This window comes from Pezoporus wallicus, unplaced genomic scaffold (genome assembly GCF_028554395.1).
Source record: "Pezoporus wallicus isolate ANWC-B61680 ecotype Strahan unplaced genomic scaffold, APGP_CSIRO_Pwel_v1 contig_3952, whole genome shotgun sequence".
NCBI classification, from domain to species: domain Eukaryota; kingdom Metazoa; phylum Chordata; class Aves; order Psittaciformes; family Psittacidae; genus Pezoporus; species Pezoporus wallicus.
The window spans coordinates 12875518-12893968 of NW_026635034.1; the positions used below are offsets into that span (position 1 = coordinate 12875518).

At 51.6% G+C, this 18451-nt stretch overlaps 1 protein-coding gene and 1 long non-coding RNA gene across 4 annotated transcripts in view; one reads left to right on the forward strand and one right to left on the reverse strand.

The window, feature by feature from the left end:
- The window catches only part of LOC130593814 (uncharacterized), a 232077-nt gene that overhangs the window by 98905 nt on the left and 114721 nt on the right, over positions 1 to 18451 (reverse strand). The gene's annotated exons all lie outside the window — the stretch shown is intronic.
- On the forward strand, positions 15781 to 18436 carry FOXB1 (forkhead box B1). Its single transcript, XM_057399221.1, has 2 exons — positions 15781 to 16240; positions 16623 to 18436. Exon 2 carries the CDS (start codon positions 16647 to 16649, stop codon positions 17607 to 17609), a length of 963 nt encoding a protein of 320 aa, XP_057255204.1. The 5' UTR covers positions 15781 to 16240; positions 16623 to 16646; the 3' UTR covers positions 17610 to 18436.

The window sequence follows — 18451 nt, forward strand, 5'->3', positions numbered from 1 at the left end:
TACTAGATTGGCAGCACATTCACTGAAAACACACCCAAAGCACGAAACACACACACATTTCCTCAAGCCACACTCTGTGTCACAAACTTCAAGGGCCATTCCAGCCTCGCTTTCTGCAAGGAGCTCTTATTGAAGTCAGTAGGAGTGCTGCACAGAGCGCTGCTGTCAGACGTGGCCCTGAGCATAAATGTTGCCTTGAAATATGCCCTGAAGATGAACTCTGAGCTCCACGAGACAAATAGACAGAGAATTAATCCCAGAGTCAAGCATCCTTTTCCTTGCTGCAAGTCTTGTCCTCAGCCTCCTTTCAGTGAAAGGGGTGACAGTCAGCAGCACTGCCTGCTGTCGTGGTATTTGAGAGCTTCAATAACAACCATATCATTTTCCTACCAAAATTCCAGTCCTACAAAATCCAATCATGAATTACACGGTGAGAGTCACTGAATCACTGAACCCTGTACAGTACCAAACATTTGCTAAGTCCAGCTAAACCAGCAAATATTGGTGACTCCAAAACCTTTATCAGAGCTAGAAGTTTCATTGCTTACAGTACACAGAATCAGCTTGCATTAGGAAACAATATTGCTTTTCTCTTGTTTTCAAACTCTTTGGACCACTTGACACTGGAGTGTTTCAGAGGAACAGATTTCCCTTAACATGAAGCCTTCCCAAGCTTCTATAACATGAGAAATATTATTTTCCACCACTGCTGATGCTTGGGGGAGAATAAGCTTTACTAATGTGCTGAGTACACAAACATAGAAAGAGAACATAATTTACAATGGTACCAGATAGTCTGATTAACTTATAAACCCCAACTACAGACCTTGTCCTGCCACAGTTCTTGGATCATCACAGTTACAGCAACTTGTTTACGATTGTATTTTTGTTATTTTTTCCTTTTTGCAGAAAAAGGAAACTCCTGTACGATGTGAAAATGCACAAAGGGCATCTGGGAACATAACTCTATTTAGGACAGCATTTAGCAAATGTTTTCATCTCTAGGATTGAACATAAGCATGTATGTGCAAGTCATTTAACAGAGGCACTGAATAAGCCCAACTCAGATTCCTTGGGGCTCAAATAAGCAGTGACACTTTATAAAAATCTGTTTACGTATTTCCATCCCTCCCTTTCAATGTCCAGTTTGGACTATTTATCTTGTAAAGAGTGGTGATCTGCAGGTGCTAGTCACACAAATGCCAAGATGAAGAACATTCACATGACAGGCTTCTAAAACAACTGAATCTGTTCAAGTGGTAATATGGTCCGGAGAGCTTCCCTAGGATGTGTCAGACTAACTCTGCCTTGTGCTCTTATGGTTTGGTGCAGACACTTTGGTGAGCATCAAGGCACAGGCTCCACCACAACTTCGGCATTTTGTCTATATTCACAAGTATTAGTTGAGCATCAGATTGAATTGTCTCTGTACTCCATCTCATTAACAAAGGATCCTTTGAGCACCAGAGGGCTTGAGACAGGTTTTATGCTACCCTCAATCTCTTGGCTCTTTAGTGCTACACTAACTTCTGTCAGAGCATGATGGTGGTCCCAGCTCCAGCCTCCTTGCTGGACGAACCAGGCACATGCTGAAGCAAGGGATCACAGTTCTCTAGATAACAGGAAGCAGATGAGAAGATAGATGGTGAAGGGCTGGAAGAGGAGGATACACAACCTTCCCTGTGCCATGAAACCCAGGCCACACATGCCAGCCTAGAAAACACCAATGGAAAGACTGCAGACACTTCAGCCTACTCAGCTAACCAACTGATGCCACTCAGGGCCCTTGGGACTGCACTAGGGATACAAAAGGGACCAAAGAATCAGGGATTCTGGCTGGCTGAACAATCCCAGCAGTTGCAACACTTTGAGTAGAACAATCCCCAAATGACTGCTGCCACATCCACAAGTGAAAAGTCAGCACTCAAAACTCAAAATGGAGAAAATACACTTGATCAGCATAACTCCCCAGTATCAAGCCGGACACGATTAACACAATTCATTTCAGTGTTGCTAAACGTTAATACATCCCAAGGTCCCTTCTTTTCCTGTTTACTCTGTCCTCCTCTCTTTTGCTAAGGGTTCTCATGGTAAAGGACTTTTTACTCTAACAAGGTCTCTCTTTGGAACAGCATCTTTAAATTAAGTACTCATCTGGTGAACAATATGGTATTTTTAGCGACAAGGTAAAAATCATGTCACTTTCTGAACTAATCCCAAAGGAAATGTTGAATTATCCTAACTGGTTTATTTCTTAATTGATAACAAAGCACCCTCGAGGAATATCATGCATCATGGCATTATGATTTAAACCAAGCTGCTAAATATCTCATTCTATGGAAAAAGGAGATGCCTGCAAAAGCCTCCTCCAGTAACTGTTACTTACACACAAAGGTGCTCTTTCCATAGACTAAGCATGATGAAAAACACAAAAAGCTTTTGTCAAAAATAAGACCATACCTTAAGCACTGGCATAATATTCCTTTATGTTCCATGGAAGACAGGGAGGGGAAAAAAAGCCCCACAACTAAACAAACAAAAAACCCACAACCCCTAAGCCCTTATAAAAGCAGCTGAGAACCATTCCCATTACTAACAGTGTTATCAAGGCAAAATCTGGGAATGTTCAGCTGGCACATATGCCATCTCAGTAGTGGGATGCACTTCCTGGAGAAGCATAGCATCTTATGAAACAGGGACAGTGAAGGAGCATCCCCCACAAAACTATTAGCCCAACAAATGCAAGACTGTCATTATAAGGAAAAGTGGAAGGAAAAAAAAAGTGTCTGTGCATACATCCTTGCTAAAAGACTTTGTTTAATATCATTAACATCAGATGTTCCAGTAGTGACTCCACTGCAGTCATGCCTTCCCTGCAGTGAATGGTGTGGTTCACGCCAACTGAAACAGTGAATCAGTGAAGCACTGAGGCCTCATGCCTCCCTCTGCTCCTACGGCATCTACTGCTGCCTGCCTGCTTCCACACATCTGTGCAGACACAAAGCTCCCATTCCCTGCCCTTCTGTCCCACTGAAGCCTGCAGGAAACTTCCTAGTGATGTAAAGTAGTTTTTATCCTGTTTCCCCAACAGTATCTTCTAACTGGAAACATGATGTTACTGAAGTTGCAGTGAGTTGAGAGGGGAGGGCAGGAACACCTCAGGAGATGGAAGGGCTGCTCTCCAGTGCCGCTAGTACAACCACAAAAACCAGAGACTTTATTTCAGCAGGAAAAGAAAACAGTCACTGCTCTTCAAGTCAGTAGCCTCTGTGTAGGCATAAGTTCATTGCTGACGTAGTTGATTTAGTACCTCTTGCTGTGATGGCAGTGTTGGTAAAAGCTTTAACTAGTTTTTATGACGCTATTAAGTTTTAGTCATTTGTGGGTTTTGCAGTATATGAATACTATAGATGCCACCTTAATTAAAAGGTCTTGTCATCTTCTGCAATTAAAAAGAGAAAATGTGCTCTCCTATGAATAGCCAGGAACAAATTGAGCAAGCTGCATTATACACGCTAAGTACACAGCAATTCCGTGCCCCTTTCTGTATCACATACATTCTCAAGCATTCAATACTTTCTAATAATCCTGTTACAATGTTTTATGTATAACTGACTTTATCCCCAGTAAAGTACCAGTGCCATGGCATCTCTGACCATTAATGACAACTAAGTTAAAGTTCTACTTTGCACATACATGCAAACTTTACATACACAAAGTGCAGAAGGAAACTACTAAATCTCAGGATTTTCATGTACAAACACCTCTTACAAGAGGTGGTCTTTTTTGCAGAAGAAAGCATCTAATGAATAAGACAATCTCTTCCTGAAGAGGACATAATAAGATGAACACCACTTGAACAGATTTGGATACCCATGCACCTGTTTTAATTGGACAACATAGGCATATAAAGTATATTATGCACACAGGATTCACAACCTACCCAGGCTGTACTTCCACAACTACCTACAGCAAATCCCAGCAGGTGAGTACCAGCATGTGTCCGCACCCAGATACAAAGGCATTCATCTTCATGAGCCTCACTCACTCTTTCAATGTTGACTCCAACTCAGGGTCTTTCAAGATAATGATGCAGCAAATGACTGGTTGCCTCCAGGTTTGTGCTCAGAGAAAGACTGCCTTCAGGACCCACTAGGAATTTCTAACCATTAGAAAAGGATATCTACATCCATATGCTGCTTATGCCCTTAACACCCCAGGGGCATTATATTGACAGGGCAGCAAGAAAACCAGGCACATCTCCCTGGGCCAGTTAGACTGAAGCATCCAGGTCACACTATCTTGTGAGTCTAACACAGCTGCCAGGCCACAGCAGCTGAAAAGCTCTGTAAAAAGCAGGAGGACATGAGATTGTACATTGTCTTCTCCAGTGAGGTCCGGACCTTTGGCATTATTACAATATAGTAGTATTATTTAGACTTCCCAGGATTTGCTATAGACTACAGAGTCAGTAAGATTTATGGCAGTTTTGTATAGACATTCCTGTAGGTGCAAACAGCGTAGCTCTTGTGCCTGGGTCATAAAGAAACTGAGCCTATCCTCACTCAGCAGTCACATATAATTCACCCATGAATGAGGTAGATCATTACCATTTGTAAAACGCACCAAATCCACCAATGTTGACTAAAGCAGAACCTCCTGCTTTTTGAGCCTGTTTTTTTAAGTTCTCCATTGGAGAACTTAACCTTTAGAGGTGCTAGGTAAGTAAGGTTCATAGGTACAGCCAAAGGGATTTCCTCTCAGAAGTCTTTTCCATCTGATAGTCCTTGACCAGACAGTCCCTCACCAGCGTGAAAGTGCAAAATTGACACGGCAAATAGGGGCTTTTTACCTTTTGTCTTGCAAATAAGTAGGGCCTTCTGTTTGGACAGCTGATACCCACCACTATCCAAACAAGTAACACCGTGGACTTGCAGTTAGCGTAAGACAGCAGTAACTCGGGGGCTGGAAAGCTTGCCAGCAGCAGAACAGACAATGCTCTCATCTCTCTGCAAGGAAAACTCCTCCCATCCCACTCCCCTTGGTGCTTTTGACTCACCCAGGAGTTCCCCAGACAGCTGCTCTAGCTTCTGGGAAGATCTTCACAACCTGCATAGAGGATCCTGGCTTGCTGCCTTGTCCCTGAAGTACTCACTGCTCCCCTACAGAAGGAAACTCCAAAGCTGCTCCTTGAAAGGAGCTTTTCCTCTTACATCCATGCCAGCAGCCACCTTTGGGGCTTAGAGCACCACAAGTGCCTGTTTTCTGTCTGCTCTGAGCCTGCAGCATCTCCTTTGAAGTGCTGCAGCCTTTGGGGAGCATCCTGGGGCACTTCTGAGATGCACAGGCAAGCAACAACTGCTGCAGCTTAGACAAGCACATGCTCCAGAGAAAGAGACACATTCTAGATGAGGGATGAGCAAAGTCATGATTGCAGATGAAGGGAAGGAGAAAGGTTTTGGAAGGAGCTGAAGAAATACTAAGGATAAAGGCTTCAAAGCAAAGAACAACAATCATCTTGGCTGTGATAGTGTAAACTATCTAAGTTAATAAACAATCCTACTGACAATCTATTGACCAATTAGACTAAATATTCTAGGCAAGGCTCTGACACCCAAGGGTCCACGTAGACAGGAGCAGGCAGCAAGCAGCAGGAGCAATGCTAGAAACCAGGTCCATTGTGCATGGGTGATGGAGCCACATCACACCCATACACTGTACTAGCAGCACCCTCAATGCTAACAACATCAGCCCTGGATAAGGGGCTGATGGCATGCCAGGCCTTCAGAGTGCAAAACAGTAACTAAACATTACTTGTATGTTGAAAAGCCAGATAAATGTGCATCACCATTCAACCTCTTACAAATTCCTGTCAGTCCTCCCCTCTCCTGAAACAGCTACAGCTGTAATAGACAGCACCCAACCTCTCCTCAAGGACCCTTTGCGACACAGTCACCAGGAACCACATCTTTAAACTGTGAACCTGAGATGGAAGGCTATTCTTTTATGTGCATCACTTGGATGCTGGCACAGGCTGCCATTACCCTGCCCAGTCAAAGTCAGTGACAGTAGGATAGAGTTAGCACAACAAAAAAAAGAACCAAGAAAACAAAACCAACCACCCAAAAACCCTCTGCATACTAGTAACTTGATTCAACAAGAAATACACAACAACAGGTATACACATGGATATGGTATTTTAAACTACCAGCCACCCCAGGACAGGACCAAGGCAAGACACTTGAATACAGATTAACATGCTCATAACTGCTTAAAGATGTGCTACACACTTGGGAGGCCAAGCTGGCTGTAACAACAGTGTCACAGGAGAGCTCCCATCCATTAAAGGAAGAATAACACATAGGCAGTGGCTTCAGGGTGGATCAAAACACAAAGGACAGAGGGGAAATTATAATTGTGAGAACGATATGCACGAACACCACATATGGGCAATGGACAGGTAAGCACTATTTTCCCCCGCCTTTCAGTTGAGCTACAGCATTTGCTAGTTTGAGCACCATGGGTATCACTTAGATACCAACTATGCCACCTTCTGTACAACTCTGGGTAAACATACACCACTACAGGAGATACAAATAGAAACCTACCTTGATTTACAAAAACAACCCCAAAGAAGTGCAGATTACACCTGGGGTTTACTGATCATCAGCACTAATCTGCGCTGCTCACTACCGTTGTAAAACAAGAAATACTCTATTATGACCTGAAGTCACAATGCAGGAAGAAAGATTACAGCATCCTTTAACATTTTATTGCTGATGAAACCTCTTAGGCCGTTGTTGTCCCCTCATTTTACCTGAATATGTCAACTGTGGCCAGCATTCAGATGCACAGCTTTTTCTGCTCAATTAACGTGCGATCCACAACCCTTTGTGATCCAGTCATGTAAACAGAAAGGAAACAGAAGAAAGCAGCAGAGAGAAGCAGCAAGCAGGAACCCATGCCTCTCGAAAGCTAGAACCTGTGCTGTGTGTTCTCACTACGGAGCTCAGTCACTGACCCGGGCGTACAAGGCTTCCCTTGAACACAACAGCAGGTTCACTGCCTTCCTTTCTGGAGTGTGCTGCCGTTCGTGAACTTGAGCTGCTGAGAGTTCATGAACAGAGCTGCTGGTTTATTTACTCTCAATTAATCATGCTCAACTGTAAACAAAGTGTCTGTTTTAGTTCTGCTGACAATTATCCACTTGTCAACATCTCCCTCAAGTACCTTCAGCATCTGGCAACAGTACAGAACTGCTACATCAAAATGAACGTTTTGTCTCAATAAAAACATAGACGTGTGGCAGGTTCTCATCTGTTTTCTAGCCCATCAGCAGTCAGGTTATATTGTTACTAATGCAACCAGGCCACTTCCTATGGGATAGTTATTTACAAAGGGGGAGGGACACCCAATTTTACTTATATTAATAAGGCAAACCAGGGTAGAGGCAACCCCAGAGACCCCAGTGCTCTCCCTCCTGTGGCACGCCTGGCCCAGCTTCACCGCTCACCTCGACCACAGCTGCCCAGCAGGACTCGACCCTTAATGTTGCTCAGCAAGACCCGGCATAAATGCAAACCCACTCACCAGTCCCCCCACCAACATTTGCAGTATGGAAACCTTTGCACTCCCTGCTCCACAGCCTGGGCTTCCTCTGGTGCCGGGAGCTCCCTTACTGGCTTGAATTTTGCCATTTGAAGCTTTTAAGATGTGACCATTCCCATTAACTCAAAATCCTCTCTGTATTTCAGTGTACCACCCTCATGCTCCAGCCGATGGCTACATCCTGCCTGGGTGCACCCAGGTAAACCCGGACACACCCTGTCCCCGACGGGACGAAGGCAGCTGTGGAGCACTTCACCACACCACACCTCGGCTCGGCTCGGCTCGCCTGAAGACCCAAACCGTGCGATGGCTGCCACGACAGTTCGGCGTCGTTCGAAACGCACTGACCGAGAGCTCCGGTAACTCCGCGGCTGGACCGGGCCAAACCAGACCCTGCCCCGCTCCCGCTCTCCACAGATGCAAGGTTTCCCACCATCACGAGCATGTGGGCGGGCCTCAGCGGCAGGAAGCCGTGCCCTGACACGAGCTCATCCATCACCATCCAGGTAATTGACCCCGCTGACCCGGCCGGACCGGCCGCCTGCCCTTTAACCTCCTGCTCCCCGCACAATTAATTGAGATATCTTTTATACTTGATGTGTTGTAAAATTAATGCCTAATTTATGTAATTAGTCAATTAACTCTAATTCCTGCATATGGTGCCAAATGCCCAGAAGGTGTGCTTGTTTCCCAGGTACTTATTTTGATGTCACGAAATGCAGCTAATTAATTTTACATGCATATTAATTTCGGATCTACACTTAGCAGGCGCCTTTGTGAAAGCAGATATAATATTTGTCTTTCTAACCTTTTCGGGCAGGTTCCGCGCTCGGGGTTGACACGCGGGCACTTTCTGAGCACGTTTCCTCGGCAGAGCCGCCGCGGGCCCCGGTCCGCGCTCCCGTTGAAGGTGCACACGGGCCGGTTACCGGCAGCCTCCCGCACAGCCGCAACTGTCGCAAGATATGGCCACCGGATTTAAATCCGATTAATATTTAATATCAAACATTTCCGAGGGAATTTTTGTTTGTTTTTTGCAAAGCACAATATCCCACGGACATCTTTTCTTTAAATAGCTGCTCTTAATACAATACTTCTTAGAAAATGATGAGAATTGAAATACTGCCTAATTAGAAAAACGAGCCTAAACCCGCCCGCTGCCTCCTGATCTTCGCCGTTCTCCGGTGTGCGCCGGGAACGCGCTAGCTGCCCGCTGCTCGCTCGGGCGCGTCCGGAGCACAGAACGAGGACAGTATTCCCGTCCTCTCCGCGGTTAGTGCGGAGATTAGGGGGTTATTCACAACATAGGCTCTGCTCTGCGCACCCCAGGTGCCGAGGAAAGATTTAAGCAGAAAGCAAGACGCCAATTCCCAGCGACACCCCGTTCCCTTTGCTGCCGCCCTCCGCATCTCTGTACTGAAAGGATGAGAAATGCACCAGCCCGAGGGGCGCGGGCAGCGGGCGTGCTCCCTCCTCTCCCTACGATTCTCTCCCTGTGCCCAGGCGGCCGCCAGCTCCAGGGAGTCGGCGCCCGGCGGGGCAGGAGCCGCTTTCCGAGACGTCTACGCCAGTTCTGTGGCGTCATAAAACTTGTATCCCCCTTTCCGGATAAATTAATGAGCAATTTAATTAATAAAATCAGAGAGTAGCGTAAGTGCTATGATAATGAAGTTAAATGAGCGCGCAGTAAAATATTCACTAATCCAGCACATTGGCAAATGCCCCCTTAATTCTGCTTAGCACTAAAAGGGTTTTGAGCACCGTAATGAGATTCCTCTGTCTGCTAATTAATTGACACTCTCCTGAATATTCATATGTGCTAGCACCAATACGTTCCTAATTGCGCCGTGGAATAGATCTCAGAGGAAAGTAAATCGCCATAGACTTAATTAAAATAACGTATGCCAGACCCAGCCCGCTGAAGACGAGACATTTGCCACCGAGAGGCGTAAAGAAGTGGCACCTGGTTTGCGGCGAAAAATGAGGAGCAAATCTTAATCCTTTCCCAGTGCCGGGTGCGGGGCCGCTCGGCACAGGGGGCTGCGGGCCAGCGAGCTTCACCCTCTGCCGGCGGGACCCCGCCAACCCCCGGGCGGCCCGGGGCTGCTCCGGAAGCGGGCTCTGCACGGCGGGGTGGGAGAAACCTGGTCAGGGATGCCCTCTACAGAGGAGTGCAGGGAAAACCGGCTGTCTGCGGGGAGGAGGAGGAGGGAGGAGGGAAGGGGGGAGCAGCCGCGTTTGTAAACTTCTCCTTGAGGGGAATCCGGTGCCTTTGAAGCTCCGTCTCCGAACGGATTGTTCTTTGCACCTCCAGACTAATACCGTGAGCTAACATTGGACAGTTAAATTCTGCTGCTAGAACCGTGGCGAGTTGCACCGAGCGATGAGCACCGGTCGCTGCCCGCCGCGGCCTCCGCCTCGCGCCCTGTCCCGGCCACCCCCCGCCGTGTCCCTTCATTCCCCACCAGCTCAGGAAACGACCGGGAAAACTGACTTCTTGGAAAAGACTGCTTTAAAAAAAAAAAAAATTACCACAGGTTAGAAACTGAAAAGAGTTTATCTGAAGCCATACAAATGCATATTTATTATACACATGTAGGCATTAACAATGTAAATGACACCGCCAGCGCTTGCTGGTTGTTTATTCATTAGATCTTTGAAAAATCTACATTGCCTGCAGACAGCGGGGTGATAACGTGAGATACACAACGCGTTCACCCAGGCGTCTCCGCGCAGGGCTCCCGCCAGCTCCGCGGGGCCCCGGCTCCTCCCGTCACCGGGACAGCGGCCCGGACGAGGGAAGGTGCGGGGCGAGGGGCTGCGGGGGGTCATGCCCACGAGAGAGCGAGCTGGGGCGGAAACCCCGCCGGGCAAGGGAAAGGCGAGGGCGGCCGCCCGAAGCGCGGAGCCCCAACCCCGCCATTCCCCATGGCTTCTACCCCCATGTAAAACCTTTCCCTGCCAAAGGGAAAGAAAATTCCTCTGTTAACTTCTTCCCTCTTTAGCTGACTGAATGCTGTGCGAGTACAGCATCACTCCGTAATAAAGACGAAGGAAAAATACGCTGGAAGAAATCGCTACGGGGAAATCTTTTCTAAAGTTAGATTATAAGGACCTCTTCCAAGAATGAAATATTAAAGAAGGTTAATGCGGGTTTTGCTGCAGAGCAGACGGTTGACGGGAAGATGGGATTGTTGCTCGTGTTATAGGAAGGAGGAAAGGTAGAGAGTGGAAGGGAAAGGGAAATAGGCATTGCAACACACACACAGTGGCCGCTTCCCCGTAAGACGGGCCCGGGGATTGTCCTCCCGGTGAGGGCCGCTCGGTGGGTGGCGTGGAAAGCGCAGGGCCCCGCCAATGGGTGGAACCCCGCAGGTGCTCAGCGGTCTCACCCCGTTATCCCGTCTCGTTAAGGACTCACACGTGGGGGAAACGTCCCTCGAAGTCTGCCTGAGCCCGAATCGAGCACGCGGTTTTACAGAGAGGAAACCACCGCACCATGCACGCCGTTACTCTGATGGATTTATAACTTAAAATCATCCTCGATTGTCATAAAAGCCATTTCAGAATGTTGGCTATGAGACAAATCGGTCATATAGAGGGGACTGCCCGGCGGCACCGACGCGCAGCCCCGGGCAGGTTCCCATGGGCGGCTGATCCCGCACCGGGCTCAGCTCGGTTTTCTGTTCTCTGGTGTTGTACGGAACAGCGAAGGGAGAGTGAGCTGAGGGGGACAGATCGGGCGAGAGGAACCAGACGTGGAAAAAAGGCTGATGATTAAACACCAGGTTTATGACATGGCCTGAGCTGGAGAGAAGAGTTCCAAAAAAAAAAACCAAAAAAAAAAAGAGAGAGAGAAAAGGAAAAAAAGAAAGAAAGGAAAGGGAAAGGAAAAAAAAAAAAAACAAAACCAAAAAGAAGGCAGCAAAAGAAAGGCAAATCGAGTTTGCTCCACCCAGCTATTAACCAAAGCACAATACCTTTTTCTGGGTGGTACTGCACAGAAGTTGATTCAGTTTTGACAATGTTGTTTAGCTATCATTTGCTATTTTGAATGAATGGGAGCAATCCCCCTTTTTACAACAGTTGTTTCCTATTATGGAGAGGTGCAGCAGTTGAGGGCAGACATGTGAAAGTGGCTGTTTGATTCCCTTTTTCATCCCCCTGACCCTGCCTTTGTCCCTCCTCACCCTGGGAATGTCACGCCTCACTACTTCACTTTGAGATGCTCTAGAAAGTGGCTTTGTTATTCCCTTTTAGACATACACGAAATTGTTCTCATTCCCCCTGCTGTAAAAGATACTTCAAATTGGGACTCGGTTCACAAGTGCAATGCAATTTGGCTTAGCTCAACCTTTGTTCTGCTTGTACAAATGACCAAACAGTGCACACATTATACAGTTGATCTACTGCTCCCTTTACACCAGAGTTAGCGCCTGGGAGAAAAGCAAGTTAATCCCTTCAATACTAAGGTGGCATTTTCAATATTTCCTACAATGCCAAAAAGAGAAGAGGGGGCAGCTTGAAACGCGACATTTATTTAAAAGGGGAGATTAAAAAGAAGAACTTGGCGAGGCCTTCCCTGATGCTTCTGCAGATAAATAAATAAACAAACCCACAAATCCCAAACGTGCAGATAAACACCCAGCGGCCCCGGGAAGGGAAGTTTACCGCAAAGCCAGGCTCTCGGGGCAGTAGCGGCAAGACTCAGGCTGGAACCCGCGCTAACGCAACTCTCGGGAGCGGCGTGGAGGCGGCGGCTGAGCCCGCATCCCCGGGGGGAGGGGAGCAGGGGGGCACTCGTCGTGTCGGACCCGCGTAACCCGGGCACCCCTCGGAGCCGCCCTGGGGGGTCGCCGGCGGGTCTGGGGGGACCGCGGCGCTGCGACGGTGGATCGACCGGCGGTGCTGGGTGGAGCGGGGGGAGAAGAGCTCACCGCACAACCGCACAACCGCGCACCGCACGCAGGCGGACCCCGGGCCGGGGCGCTTGGGCACCCTCCACCTGTTTCCCTCGGGCAGGGCCGCCACGGGCCCCGGTCCTGCAGCCTGAGCAGGAGGGGTCCCCGGTCTGTGGGGATCCCCCGTTCCCCGGTGCGGCCCCGGCGGGGCTGGTGCCCGGTCAGGCCATTGGCGCTGGAACCCCACAACGGGGCGGGCGAGGGCATCGCCCACCGGAGCCGGTACGAAGCAGAGACGAGGAGGCGGCGGGCGGGGGGACGGACGGACACAGACGGGCGGAGGGGCCGCTGGCGCAGGTGGGGGAGCAGACCGCAGCCAGCCCGGACAGGCGGGGGGTTAGTGCTCCTCGGGCAAGGGACGAAATCCCTTTGAAAGGGCGCTAAGTAGCTTCACGCCAAAGTGGCAGATGCGGTGAAGAATGCGGGTGGGACAGAGCCTCGCCGTTCCCAGAGCTCTTCGGGAACCGCACTGGGACCTCCAGCACCGAGAAGAGCTGGAGAGCCCAAATCTCTCCATTTCCTTCTCCCGCCCGGCCCCCAAGAAGCCAAGAGAAGCAGAGCCATTACAAAAACAAAAAGAGCGAGGCTCAGCCGAACTGCAGCAGCAACCGGCAGCCCAGGGCTGACTTCCCAAACCGGGGAAAGCTTGCTCGGAGCCTGGCATTGTGTTTCGCAGCCTAGGAAACCTTAAGAAGCTGGTACTTCCCCCCTCCCTTCTCTTTTCTCCCAACTGGTTTGTAAATATTAACAAGGTTGTGAGCTATTCTCTCACACAGAGTGGAGTTTTTCTTTCTTTTTTTTCCTCCTTTTTTTTATCCCTGGAAAACTTCTCGGCTCCCCCCAGCCCTGCTCCCACTCCTCCGCTCTGCACAGCCACACACCTGCTTGCAGCCACAAGGATTCAAAATCAATATTGCATTTGTCACTTTTCTGTCTCCTTTTCCTCTCTCAACAGCCCCGCTTGCCACTGAGGCGAATTGTGGATTTATGGAGGAAAATTAGCATAAATTATTACCAAATCTGTAAACGTGTGTGGTCCTGCTTGTGGGAAAGGGAGCTATTGCGAACCTTCCATGCAGAAAGGTGGTCCGTGATGGGCTCCATGCAAAGGCTGAATGGTTATTGCACCAAATAGATTCCATTGGGCTTGCACATTGATATAATTGACTTATGTGTATTTTATACAGTTTTCCCAACACTTCCCCTGAGCTCCTTATTTGAATTAGGCTTCAGAAAAACGTCGATTGGTTTTGTTTTTCCACACAATGGATTTAGATTCACTCGCACCCCCTCCTCCTCTCTAACGCTGGCTTTTCACAGTAAAAGGCAAAGTTACAAGTCACAATTAAACCCTATATTGCCCAGGTCCGTCATCTGTTGCGTGCTCCACACGAGGTGAGCCCGCGGGTGCCGGTTGCCAGGGTGGCTTTGCCTGTCCTACCCGTGCGCTCACTCAGCCCTTCGCACTGGGAGGGGGGATAAATAAAACCAACCCCTCCAACCCGGGCGCAGTGCAGCCGTACCTCGATCGCACCCAGACAGCAAATGACAACGGAAGGCGACTTTCCTTTAACTTTACAGCTTGAGAGTTCCCATTTGCGCCGGTGGTTGTTTTTTGGCTTTTTCTTTTCTTTCTTCGAAAAGATACCGGCAGAAAGAGGAGAAAGGATTTGTCAGCCACTGATTTTAGTCACTCCCGCGCTGTTTCTGAGCTCTGCGTTTGACAGTAGCAAATTTGGTTTGAGAGACAAAACCCGACCCAAGGGGTGTTAGACTTTGGGGGAGGTGTCCATTAAACCCAGGTTTTGGGGGCATCTCTCGGTTCAAAACCAGAAGCTCGGTGTCCTAAGGGATGCTGGGAGGAATCTCTCCTCATTTCAGAGTATTGTCTTTCCTGCCCTCTAACAAACGTCCACCGGCTCGTCACCTCTCACCATAACCCCCCAAAAGTCGGGGGCCGCCTTCCCTCCCTATCCGGGGCCGGGAACCGAGGAGGGCAGCGCCGGACTCCGAACCGCTCCAGCGGGGACACACAAGCGGCAGGTCCCCCCAAAAGGGCTCGTTAGCCTGGCAGCGAGGGGCCGCGGCCGGCTGCTCGGGTTCCGAGTAACACAGTTATTTGCCAATTATTCTTTAAACGACATCCTGCCCCGAGAGAGAGGGATTAGATGGGACCGAGGGCAGCGGTTTGGAGCGGGTGCCGCAGTTTAACACCCACCAGCCGGAGCTGCCGTGGGGTTTGGGGGGGGGGCAGCTCCATGGGCACTGTCCCCCGAGAAGGCTGCCAGCCCCGCAGCAGCGTTCCCCCCGCCCCCCGGCTGTTTTTGCTGAATTAAGAAGGTGACATTATTCTTTTCCTCAAGTACTTCTGTTAATATTGAAAAACGTGTGCTTGCATCTCAAGCGGGCGCGCTCAGCCTCAGCAGCCATTTCAATATTAATGAAACTGTTTAATCTCCTAAATTCATCGTGTTTAAGTTACGTTTTGGTGAGTTATTGACCGGCTACGAAAATACTTTTAACGACCTGGATGTGTATTCACCACCAAGGCTCTTCCTCTCTCCTCCCCTGTAAACCTCATATTCTGTTTTCAGGGTGACAGGATGCACCGCAGCCTCGGGAATACACATCACACACTCCCGGGTATTTAGAACAGTGACCGCTGATACAGACCGGTCGCCCGCCCCGGGGGCAGCTCGGCCCAAGCCCACCGGGGCCGTGCCCCGGCCGCTGCCGGGGGTTCTAAGGTGAGTCCCCAGCTTTGCACCAACAGGTCCGCGGAGCTGGAGTGATGTACAGCGCCCTGGGGACAACGGAGCCCTGATCTGTTCTCTCCTCGAAAGAACCTTCGCTCGGGGAGAGCGGATTTGGCAGAGAAAGTCTCTCCTTACAGGGAGAAAGGCTCGCCTCAAGTTAGCCAACAATACAAATCAGATAACAATGCAGAACAAACAGAATACCACAGCCAAGCAATTTCCATGTCAAACATCCCACTGCTCGGCACCTCCGCTGGTAAGTGTGAATTGCAGACTAAGCTTCCTGCAAAGTCCACAGTGAGGTTAGTGCATATTCCCCCCCCCCCCCCCCCCCCCCCCCCCCCCGCAGGCACTGGGTCCCACCGCACCGCGATTCCCGATTCCGCTGGCGGAGCCTTTTCACCCCTCGCCTTGTCTTCAAATGGAAATGATTCCCATTGGCCCAAGGTGTCCATGTAAATAGGTGTAAATGAAACCAGATTATGCCTTTCTCCCAGCCCCCTCCTCCCCGTTCCCCTCCCCCTGCTCCCAAGGCGATTGTCAGATGATAGCAAAGAAGTGGCACATTAATGAAGCGCCTCTACAGGGGTCTTTTCTGCTCATGTCACCACATAAAACTATCAGATGGTTAGAGGAAGGACATGGAGGCAACTACTTAGCTCACTGCGGCTGCAGAGAAGCGAACGAGCCTCTGCTACAGCCCAGCTGCCGGTGGTGTAAAAGAAGCCCGCAAAGGAGAAGGGAGGGTGTACAGGAGGACTCCCAACCCCGAGCCAGCTCGCTGTCTCCTCAGGACTAAACCGGAGCAGAGCGGCCGGGGAAGGAGAAGGAGACACGCCGAAGGAGCGGGGCGGGAAAGAGCCCGGACTCCGGCTGCGTCCCGGATGCGGACTGTCAACTTCGAGCAACTTTAAGGTGGGCATATGCGGGTCTGGCGTAGAGAGGGGTGGGGGACGGGGCGAGGGGAGGGCATCCCCTTCTCCTCTTCGCCGGGACCAGAAGGCAGAGCTACCACCCGGGTAACTTGAGGGGCGCGGGCTGCCGCGGGGAGGCCGAGAGGAGGGGGCCGGTGCTGGCAGGAGGGCACACAGAGCTTTCCGCTGCCGGCTCCGCGGAGTTCTGGTCGGTTCCCCCAGCCCCATCCTGCCCCCGGGGGCCGAACGCCGCTGGGCCCCTTCCCCGAGCCCTTGTTCCCGCAGCGCGGCCCCACACCGCCCGCTCCCAGGCTGGGTGTCGGCGCAAACCTCCTCGGACTCACCCCGCACCCGGCCCCCTCCGTGTCGCTGCCCTTCTGCAGATATCCGCGGGTCCCCCACCGAAGATGCCTCGCCCGGGCAGAAACACTTACAGCGACCAGAAGCCTCCCTACTCCTACATCTCGCTGACCGCCATGGCGATCCAGAGCTCCCCGGAGAAGATGCTGCCCCTGAGCGAGATCTACAAGTTCATCATGGACCGCTTCCCCTACTACCGGGAGAACACGCAGCGCTGGCAGAACTCCCTCCGCCACAACCTCTCCTTCAACGACTGCTTCATCAAGATCCCGCGCCGCCCCGACCAGCCGGGCAAGGGCAGCTTCTGGGCGCTGCATCCCAGCTGCGGGGACATGTTCGAGAACGGCAGCTTCCTGCGCCGCCGCAAGCGCTTCAAGGTGCTGCGCTCGGAGCAGCTGGCGCCCAGCAAGCCGTCGGATGCGGCGCAGTACCTGCAGCAGCAGGCCAAACTGCGCCTCAGCGCCCTGGCCGCCTCCGGCACCCACCTGCCCCAGATGCCCACCTACAACCTCGGCGTGTCCCAGACCTCCAGCTTCAAGCACCCCTTCGCCATCGAGAACATCATCGCCAGAGAATACAAGATGCCCGGGGGGCTCGCCTTTTCCACCATGCAGCCCATGCCGGCAGCCTACCCCCTTCCCAACCAGTTGACTACGGTGGGCAGCTCCATCGGTACGGGCTGGCCCCACATGTACAGCTCCGGCATGATCGACACCGCCACCCCCATCTCCATGGCCAGCGGCGAGTACGGCGCCTACGGCGTCCCCCTCAAGCCGCTCTGCCACGGTGGGCAGACGCTGCCGGCCATCCCCGTCCCCATCAAGCCTGCCCCGGCCGCGGTGCCGGCCCTGCCTGCCCTGCCCGCGCCCATCCCCACCATCCTCTCGAACTCGCCGCCCTCCCTCAGCCCCACGTCCTCGCAGACGGCCACCAGCCAGAGCAGCCCGGCCACCCCCAGCGAGACTCTCACCAGCCCGACGCCCGCGCTGCACTCCGTGGCCGTGCACTGACCCGGGCCGATCTCACGGACTCCGCCGCCCCTTCTCCCGGAGTTTCCTCGGATCTCTCCTCCCTCCCCTTCTCCCGCTTCTCTTCCCCTCGAGCTCAGGCAGCTCTCGCGGGCAGCTGAGGTGTTGCCGCTCGCCCGAGCTGCCCTCTCCACCTCGCCCCCGGCCGTGCCCTCTTTAGAGGCTCGGCTCCTTTCCCGGCCCTGAACTTTGGTTTCTGCTCTACTGGGGCAAAACGCACCGGCCCGGCCCCACTCCCCGCCGGTAGGAACTGCCACGGGCACCACTGGTTTTCCCAAAGTACTTCAGGCATCTCCTGTTTGCCTGGACCGGGCGAACCCGGCCCGGCGCTGCCTCCTGGCCTTCCTTTGTCTGGCAAGAGCGGGGCTTACGGAGGACCGAGCTTTAGACGCACCAACAGCATGGAACGGCTGCAGTCTCACTGCAGGAGAGCGGCGACGTTTCCAGTCTCCGAGCAGCAAACGCTTGGGTCGTGGAAAAGCCGGGAAGTGCCCGGGGCCTTTGTGCGTTGGGGGGCCGGCTGGGCGGGAGCGCCGAGGGGGGGCTGAGGGGCCGCAGGGAACGGGCCCAGATGGGGATCCCGGCGGTAGGTCCCCCCGGCTGCGGCGGGGCGCCCGTTCACCCGCTCCGTGCCCGTTTTGTTTACAAAGCACCTCTTCGAATGTAAATACTGAACTTGCAGCTGTCCTGCAAACCGACGAGGCCCCTTCGCAGTACCTGTTGTAATGCGGAGGTTTACGGTAGTCGTCAGATGGAAGAGAAAGAGAAGTTGCTTTGTCTGTGCACTTCCGGTTAACGGGAAGGTTTGGGGAGCTTTTTAAATT